Source organism: Bubalus bubalis, chromosome 6 (assembly GCF_019923935.1).
Source record: "Bubalus bubalis isolate 160015118507 breed Murrah chromosome 6, NDDB_SH_1, whole genome shotgun sequence".
In the NCBI taxonomy this organism is placed as follows: domain Eukaryota; kingdom Metazoa; phylum Chordata; class Mammalia; order Artiodactyla; family Bovidae; genus Bubalus; species Bubalus bubalis.
This window is the reverse complement of record NC_059162.1, coordinates 91,204,213-91,213,101: the sequence shown is the minus strand read 5'-3', so window position 1 is coordinate 91,213,101 and position 8,889 is coordinate 91,204,213. Positions and strand designations below refer to the sequence as shown.

The 8,889-nt window shown below is 50.5% G+C and overlaps 2 protein-coding genes across 3 annotated transcripts in view; both read right to left on the bottom strand.

The window, feature by feature from the left end:
* TTC22 (tetratricopeptide repeat domain 22) overlaps positions 1–8,889 on the bottom strand; it is an 83,277-nt gene that overhangs the window by 36,267 nt on the left and 38,121 nt on the right. The gene's annotated exons all lie outside the window — the stretch shown is intronic.
* PARS2 (prolyl-tRNA synthetase 2, mitochondrial) lies at positions 2,261–8,199 on the bottom strand. 2 transcript variants are annotated; one of them, XM_006049586.4, is made up of 2 exons: positions 8,050–8,199; positions 2,261–7,062 (listed from the first exon to the last, which is right to left on the bottom strand). In XM_006049586.4, the coding sequence occupies exon 2, from the start codon at positions 7,031–7,033 to the stop codon at positions 5,618–5,620; it is 1,416 nt and encodes a 471-aa protein (XP_006049648.1). In that variant the 5' UTR covers positions 7,034–7,062; positions 8,050–8,199; the 3' UTR covers positions 2,261–5,617. The 2 variants fall into 2 exon arrangements, with proteins under 2 accessions (XP_006049648.1, XP_006049649.1); XM_006049587.4 differs by lacking the exon at positions 8,050–8,199 and adding an exon at positions 7,719–8,035.

Sequence of the window (8,889 nt, the reverse complement as noted above, 5' to 3'; positions counted from 1 at the left end):
GACTGATGCTGAAACTCCAATACTTCGGCCACCTGATGTGAAGAACTGCCAGACCCTGATGCTGGGAAAGACTGAAAGCGGGAGAAGAAGGGGATGACAGGATGAGATGGTTGGATGGCATCACCGACTCAATGGACATGAGTTTTGAGTAAACTCCAGGAGTTGGTGATAGACGGAGGCCTGATATGCTGCAGTCCATGGGGTCACAAAGAGTTGGACACGACTGAGTGACTGAACTGAACTGAACCAAGGGCAGGGCATCAGGTAGCTTCTGCCTTCACAGTCATGCTGTTGAGTGGGTGTCATAAGCCTAACCCTGGGTTGAGAACTCGCCAATAAAGGGAAATGCAGCCACAGTCTGTCTGTGCCCATGGTGCACTCCGGGTGTGACACGGAAGGCCCTTCGGTGTCGGGCCCTTTACCACTTCTGTGGCTCCCTCCATCTCCAGCCTCAGCCTAGCCATCCTGGCCTCAGTTCAGCTGTGGTAGGATGGTGCAGAAGTGAGAGGATCAGCTCTGGAGCCCGGCTGCCTGCTTTCTACGTCCAGCCCCATGACCCACTAGCTGAGTAGCCTCAGGCACCAGTCGTGTCTGCAACTTGAGGATAACAGCACCTTCCTCATGCAGGTGCTGTGAGAATTCAATGAGTTAATCTGTGTGTAGCACATGGAACACAGCCTGCCTCATACCAAGAGTTTATGACACTTATATTCTCCAATCTTACGGTTTTAGCTTATGGCTTTTGTACACTGTTCCCTCTGGAAGACTCTCACTTCCGCTCCCTCCATTCCCACTGTTCCTCCCTTTATTTAATACCTATCAGGACCTTCCGTCAAGTCCAGCTGCCTCCTCCAGGAAGCCCTACTGGCTGGCCTCTTAGCACACATCCCATGAGTCTTCTACCTTCTCTATGCTTACTGCACTGTACTTGGTTACTGAATGGTTGCTCCCACTTCTCTGGAAACTTGAGTCAAGTATGCGGAACTGTGCATTGTGCCCTGCCAGGACCTAGCACAGCACCTCCTCAGCACACAGCAGGGGTATAACAAATAATTACTGATTGATGACACAGGAAGGAGTGATGAATTCTGAACAGACTGGGGGTGGGAGGTGGAGGGAGGCCACCACACACAGGGGATGTGGGCCGTTCAGTTGAAGGGATTGGTGAGGTGGGAGGGACTTGAAGCTAAGGCAGGAGCCTTGAAAGGGCATATTCCGGGGGTAGCACACATGCTACCAGGCTCAGCAGTAATGACTGCCATGTACTGGGCACCTAGGTGTGCCAGAGAGCATTCCAGGTGCTTCATGTGGATGGGCTCAATCTTGCCAGTCTCTGGGAGGCAAGGCACCATTTTACTAAGAAAAGTGGCAGAGAGAGGATAAGTAGCTTACACAGCCAGCTAGCTAGTGAAGAGTGAGTCACAACTTGAATTCAGGGCTCCCCTCAGTGCCTCAGGAGATACTAACAGTAGCAAGACTGGGCCCCTGCTTCCAGGAGTTGGCAACAAACCAGAGGCCCTTGCCTGCTCACTCCAAGGTTATGGTAAAAGTTTGGCAGTTTGACCTGCAATGTCCCTGACATGTCTGCCTGGGTAGAAGAATTCAGTCTGCTGAAACGCTTACCAGCATCAACATCCTGCCCGTGGCACTCCCGTTAGCCCACGGGCTTAACCATTAACCAGTAAGCCCACTCTCCCAGACCTACAAGATTTTATCACAAGCTCATTAGCACCTTGAGAGCTGCTGGTTTAATGAGTGGACACCACCCCTGCATGGATCTGGTGCCTGAATGTGGGAGCCTGGAAGTGCCCACCCCATTGTGCTGGCTATGTGCACTGCCCACTCAACCTTCCAGAAGGGCAGCTACACTTCCCAAGCACCTGCTGCGAGCAGGCCCTGCTGTCCCTGTTCTCCCAGTGAGGAAACGGGCACAAGAAGTGTCCTGCACAAGGTCCCATAGCTGCTAAATGGCCCAGGCAGTCTGACAGTAGAGTCTCTCTGTCTGGGTCACTATGATCTAAGTTATTATTTTAAATTAAGTGAAATCGATCTTTTCCCAAAAGTTTGCAATAACATCATAAAAATACTTTTTTCTCCAATTTCCACATTATAGAAAACTTAAAAAAATTATTTTCCTAATTCTAAAAGTCATGTGTGTCCTTAGATGCAAACAAATTCTAAAAAGCATCCTGGTCCCTAGGCGTAGAAATGGACAGGGGTGTGAAGAGGCCTGGCGCTCAAGTAGTTAAGGAAATGACAATTTCAAGATTTCCACAAAGCTCCTTTATTGATAGCCCAGCAGGTGTTTCTTCCATTAAAACACTGAATATTAATGGAGCCCTTGATTTACATTCTAAGCTTGATTTACACGATGGTTTTGTTATGCACCAGCCTTTGTCCCCAAGTATTAATTCTGTTAAATATTTCCCAGCCAGTTGCTTCTCCATCTCCCTAAGGAATAAGCAACGATAATACAGCCTGTACCTGTTATTTTGCCAGCAACCCCATTTCATCAATTTATGGCAAGAACTAATGTTGGCAAGTTCAGAAAGGATAGAGGAATGTACACGGTTTGAATATTTCTGTCTTTCCTCTAAGGAGATGGAACCATTCTGCAGATGTTACTTAATTCTTGTTTGTGCCACTCCCCAGGAAAGTTGTGAAGCAACGTAACAAAAAAACAAAACCCAGGTCTCAATGTTAACAGCAGAACCTGAGCTCCCAATGGATTATTTCCTAAGTCATCCTATGCAAGTCATCGTGGTTCCAGAGAGCACACTAGGGGTTAAGCTTTTCATATAAGTCAGCTCAGCTAACCCTCAGACAACCCAAGGAGGTGTGGGTGCCATTATGAAAGCATCTCACAGATGAAGAATCTGAGATGCACAAAAGACGAGTTGTTTGTTTATGATCATATACCTGCTAAGTGGAAAATTAATTCTCTATTCAAGGTCCTAATCTTTCCACCAAATTATATTGCCCCTGGCTATTGCAAGAAATACTGGCTAAGTCATCAAGACACCTGGGTTTCAGTTCAGCTGGATGTTAAGCAAATCACTGTGCTCCTTGTATGCGTCTTCCTTGGAAAATGGGTATCTCTTTCAAACCTAAAGGCTCCTGTAGCTCAAAGGCTGACTCAACCAGCCGTCACTCCCGGCAACAAGATTGACCCGAGGTAGCCTAATTCAGGAGATACGGCACCTGGTCTGCAATCAGGCAGTTTTGCCAGTCAGATGGGTTGAAGCAGGTTAATTCCCACTGCAGGCCTGTCTCTCATCTGTGAAGTGAGGGCTGGACAAGCAGGCTGCAAGCTCTCCTGTTCTACAGTTCCATGATTCTACCTTACCCTCAAATCATTCTGTATCATACACATTTATGAGAGTTTTAAATTAACTAGTTCTCTATTCCCTGAAGCTGAATTTTAGAAGTGCTTATTCTTACCTTAGGCTAGCCTTCCATAAAGTATGCTTATGAAGCACAAATTTAAATTAAAAAAAATATTTAAAGTGCTCATTTGCACGTAATTCTAATTTCTCTACTTCAGGCTAAGTTGATCAGACATACATAATCCATTTTACTTACTGGAATCATTTTGCCCAGGCAGAGGCCACGCAGTATAGTGAGACAGGCACAGATTTTGGTCAGTACCCAGATTCTAGCTCTGATACATAATAGCTGTGCATTCTTAAACTGCTTAAATGGAGCTTCCAGTTTCATCTGTAAAATGAGGATTTCACAGCACTTACCTTGCACAGTTTTAAGATCTGCACACGGCATATATAAGTGCTGAAAGCAGAGAGCTCATGTCAACCTGATAATGCGCAACTGAGATGACTCAAACGTTCATCCCTGCAATGTGGGCTCAGAGGACACTCCACAAAGTCGGCGAATTAGAATTATCTGGGGAATTTTAAAACTGCTGACGCCCAGGCCATACCCCAGAACAGAACCTCGGGGTGGGACCCAGGGGATTCCACTGTGCACCCAAGAGTAAGATCCTTGTCTTACCACCCAGCCTCTCTAGGGTTGCTCTCTGAATCCCGTCTCCTGGCCTGAATGCTGGACCAGAGCCCAGCGGTAGCCTGGGAGTCATTAGGGCCTAGCGTCTACATTCATTAGGAACCCTGATGGTGTGTGCTGGGGGTGAGGTTACTCTGGCAGGATCAGCGGTCACAAGCTGCTGGGAAGCTGTTTGGCAGGCAGAACAACAGGCCAAGACAACACTTCAGTGCACTAGGGGTCAGCCTAGGACCCCAGCCTCAGGGAGCTGACCATCAATGACAAGAGGCTGGCAGCCGTACAGTGAGCTGTGCGCGCCCAGTGAGAAGGGTGTTGGCGCTAGTAGGAGAGCACAGGGGATGCCAAAGACAGAAACCATTGCCAGGAGCTGCCGAGCATGTTTCAGGAGGTGATGGCTTTGAGCTTAGCCCTGAAAGATTCTCCTTAGGTATGGACAAGCCGTGACACCAGGGGCTGAGGATGGAGAAGCTGATCCTGCTCCTGGGGGAAGGAGCAATGAAAGCTCAAGCTTGCTGCCAGTTCTCCCTAGCACTCAGGCAGTGACCTTCTACTAATAATTCACCTCCGTCATGCATGGCTTTAGGATCCAACTCTGCAGCCAGGACGAAGTCACTGTAGCACTGGAAGCCTGCAGACACTTGACGGAAGAAATGGTATAACATGCATTTTCCAGTCACCCAATTTTTTCTTTTTCCAGTGGAGAAGTAGAAAAAGGAGAGTTTCCAGGCAAGAAGCTGCTGCACTGTTAACTTGGCAGGTGTTACCACTGTTTCCAATTAACATGCAAACCTCACCCCAATGGTCTGACTTTATTCAATCAATATAACATGATCTCAGTGCCAGGCCAACTCAAGAAGGAGAGCCAGGTCTCTGGACGTGGTTTGGGGGCCATTAGCTAATTGTTTTAACTTTCCGGGTAGGTTAAACAATGGAGGATGAGAGGAACCAGATCTGCCTGTCATAAACCTCTTGAGGAACCAGCCAGTCAGCTGTGAGGACTTTACAGATCTAGTTCCATTTTCTCATGTCACAGATGGGGAAACTTGAAGGCCCCAGCAGGGGAGGGGTCATGTCCAAGTCACTGGTGACTCAGTGGCAGCCAGGTGTCCTGATTCTTGTCCCCAGACCCTCAGCCCACTTCTCAAAGGAGGAGGACTGGCCGGCTGCCTCTCTGGACTGAATGCAGCAAGAGGCCCAAGGTCAGACTGCTGCAGCTGGGAGGGCGTCAGCCATCAGGAGGCCCCCCCAACCTACATGTGGTGTAGGAAACTGCCGAGAGAAGGGAAGTGACTCTCCTGAGGGCCAAGATGACAACTTGGCTCCTTCTAGCCACTACCTCCAAACAGAAACTTCCACAGTGGAATATGAAAGATAGGGTATGTGGCGGCACGGACAGCCCAGACAAAGGGATCAAGTTAACAACTTTAAATACAAATAGTCCGAACAAATGACTACAACTCGCTTTCCTAACATGGTCTCACCTTCCACAAGCTGCTCTGTTTCTGGGGATACCAGATCCAGAGAGCAGTACAGGAAAGGCAGCATTTCAGTGAACACCAAGGCTGTGAGATGCAGTGGGAGGGGTCCAGGGGGTGGTTCAGACAACCTGCACTTGGCTCAGTAATTCCAGGACTCCTTCTCTGGTGAGGAAGACCACCTCTCCGGTATTCTGGCACCAAACCTCAAAATATGCAGGGTCGTCCAGGGCCCTCTTGGCTGCGATGATCACAAAGGGGTAGCCCAACTTGTTGGCGTCTTTCAGTCTGTTTCCAATGGTCAGATGGGTCCTGTCATCCAGCAGGACCTCCCCTTGGAGCTGTGGCACTGCCTCTGTGATGTGGTCATAAAGATGCCCTGCGAGCTCTGCGGCTGCCTCCTCCTTACTGCCCTTCTTGGGGGGGATGAGGCAGACTTGGTAAGGGGCCAGGAGGCCAGGCCAGCGGATGCAGTCTTCTGTAGAGAGAACTTCAATGGCAGCGGCCAAGATCCGTGTCACGCCCAAGCCATAACACCCCATTTCAGCCAGGGACGGCTTGCCATGGACATTGATGAACTGGGCATTGAAAATAGAGGAGTACTTGGTGCCCAGGTAAAACGTGTGCCCTACCTCAATGCCTTTAGTTTCAGTCAGTGGCCCCTGGCAAGCAGGGCAGTTTGTCCGTGACGAGTCCAGAGTCTCCACGTTGGCAGAGAAGTGGCAGCTGGGACAGACTACAAGTCGGTCCTCTCCGACGTCCACTGGCAGCTGGAACTCGTGGGACACCGTGCCCCCGATGCTCCCCACGTCGGCCTGGACCTTGATGCATCGCAGCCCCAGCCTGTTGAACAGACTGCTGTAGGCATCACACACCAGGCTGTAGGTCAGCTGGGCGGCCTCAGGGGAGGAGTCGAAGGTGTACATGTCCTTCATGTAAAACTCTCGGCCACGGAGAAGACCAAAGCGGGGTCTGGGCTCATCCCGAAACTTCCTCGTCACCTGGTACAGCAGGAACGGGAGCTGCTTGTAGGACAGTGTCTTCTGGGAGGCGACCAGGGCTGTAATGGCTTCCTCGTGGGTTGGTCCTAAGCAGTATTCCTTGCCGTGTCTGTCTCTAAGTCTCAGCAGCTCCCTGCCCATTGAGTCCCACCGGTTGGTGGCTCGCCAGAGCTCTGCTGGGCTGAGGCTGGGCATGTTGACCTTCTGTCCCCCGATGGTCTGCATCTCCTGATCTATCACTCGCACCAGCTTCTCCATGGCGCGGACAGTATAAGGCAGGAGGTGGTAACATCCGGGGCTTGCTGGGTGGATGAGGCCCACCTGCAGCATCAGCTGCTGGCTCTTACAGGTCAGGTCGCCAGATCTGCCCTCTAGAGAGAGCACCTGGTCTTCCCGAAGTTTCTGGGGCTGGAACATGCGGGACAGCACCAAGCGCTTCCCTCTCCCGGGGGCACAGTGGTGAAACCTCTGTGAGAGCTGATGGCTGCAGGTGGCCAGGGCGGGCAGTGCTCTGCATCTTGTCAGCAGCCCTTCCATGACACCCCGGCACAGGGAGGCACTTGTGTCTGAAGAAAAACGAGTCGAGCAGAAATATGTGTTAACTGTGATCTGACACCCTGCAGCAGTCAGCACAGATCGGCCTCCAATAAAACTTCTATGACAGCCACCAATTTTGCAGATACAAAAGGATATAAACTCTTTCAAGTTTCTTGATTTATACTGCCAAACTTAGTGAGTACCCCTAATCATCAGCACATCCCACGGAACAAAAGCTCTCCTGCAGTATGCTGAGAACAGGTTACTAATTCCCCTCAGCTCTGGGAAGCTCAAATCCCCCCAGGTGCTTTCCTCCAACTTTCAGCAGCCTCAGTCCTTCAGCTGGTCCCCTCCAACTTCCAGGAGCTTCAACAACTTCCCCTGGGCACTGTACAAATATTATCATTTCCTTTATGGCCCATGACCTGAAGACAGTTGGGAGGCATGGCCATAGAGCCCTAGTATGCCTGCGCGGAAAAATGGAGGCCCTGGAGGCAGGACACATGTGGCTCACACCTGGAGCCATCACTTAAAGTCCCACCTCAGGCCCGTGGCTCAAGCCAGAAACTCCTTGACCCTTGTCTCCTCCTCAAGCAGATGAGTCTGTCTCCAAGACTTCTCTCAAGTCGACCCCTCACATTACAGTGGCCCAGTAGTTGTGAAATTTCAGCAAGCATCGGATCACCTGGAAAGCTTGTGGGGCCTCATGGCCAGAATTTCTGAGTCAGTAGGTCTGGGGTGTGGGCAGAGAACTTGTATTTCTCACAAGTTACGGGTCACAAAGACCCGAGGCACACACAAGGAAGTCCTGCCATTTCACAATGGAGGAAACAAGACTAAGAAACGAAAATTATTCAAGAGTTTATGTGATTGTGGCCCCGCCCCAATCTAGGGACGGGATGCACGTGGAAAAACTGACACCAGAGTCCTCGGTCTCCGCGCCCAGAACCGAGCCCGCTCTTCTTCCGCAGTGTCCCGCCCGTCCCTCAGCCCTCCCCGTTACCCCATTCACCAACCGTAGTCCCAGGGAACGTTGCCCAAGCAGACACCGCCACACAAACCACCGCGCCTGCGCCAGAGGCGTGCCAGCACAAGCCCGCCCCTTACCCTTCCCACCAATCACAAAGCCGCGCTCTCGGGGCCTGGCCCCACCCCACTCTGGACTCCAGTGAAAGGTTTGCCGGAAACTTAGCCAAGGAGAGAGAACGCGCTCGTTGATTGGCCTAGGCCGCAATAAGTAAATCACCGTCCGGGAAGTGCCCTCTAGGATCGAGGGAGGTGTAACTCTATGATCAACGCCGATCGGGTAGGTTTTGGAGTCTGGTGTTCGCACGCTGGATCCCAGGGCCCGCCTCTGTGTTGGAATGAGAGAACCGAACTGCTGGGGAGTGTGTAACCATAACAAATGGGCAATGCGGCTTCGAATCTGTCCTAAGATTTTACAGGCTTTCAATTTAAATTTAAAATGTTAAAGAATTGAAATAAGGCATTCTATTTAGTCTTAACGACACTAAGTCAAACTTCCACGAAATATTTTTTGAGCAGCTACCACGTACCAAAAGACCCTAATGCTGGGAAAGATTGAAGGCAGGAGGGGAAGGGGACGACAGAAAATGAGATGGTTGGATGGCATCACTGACTCAGTGGACATGAGTTTGAGCAAGCTCCAGGAGATGGCAAAGGATAGGGAAGCCTGGCGTGCTGCAGTCCATGGGGTCGCAAAGAGTAGGACACGACTGAGTGACTGAACAACAGCAACCAGGTACCAGCCCCTTGTAGAAACTAGGAATAGTAAACAAAGTAGACAAAGTTCCCTGCCTTCAGTGTAGTTTACATTCTAGTCAATTATCCAATAT

Bases quoted from the DNA above. Each gene is read 5' to 3' on its own strand.
- PARS2 (XM_006049586.4), bottom strand. From the start codon at position 7,033: ATGGAAGGGCTGCTGACAAGATGCAGAGCACTGCCCGCCCTGGCCACC.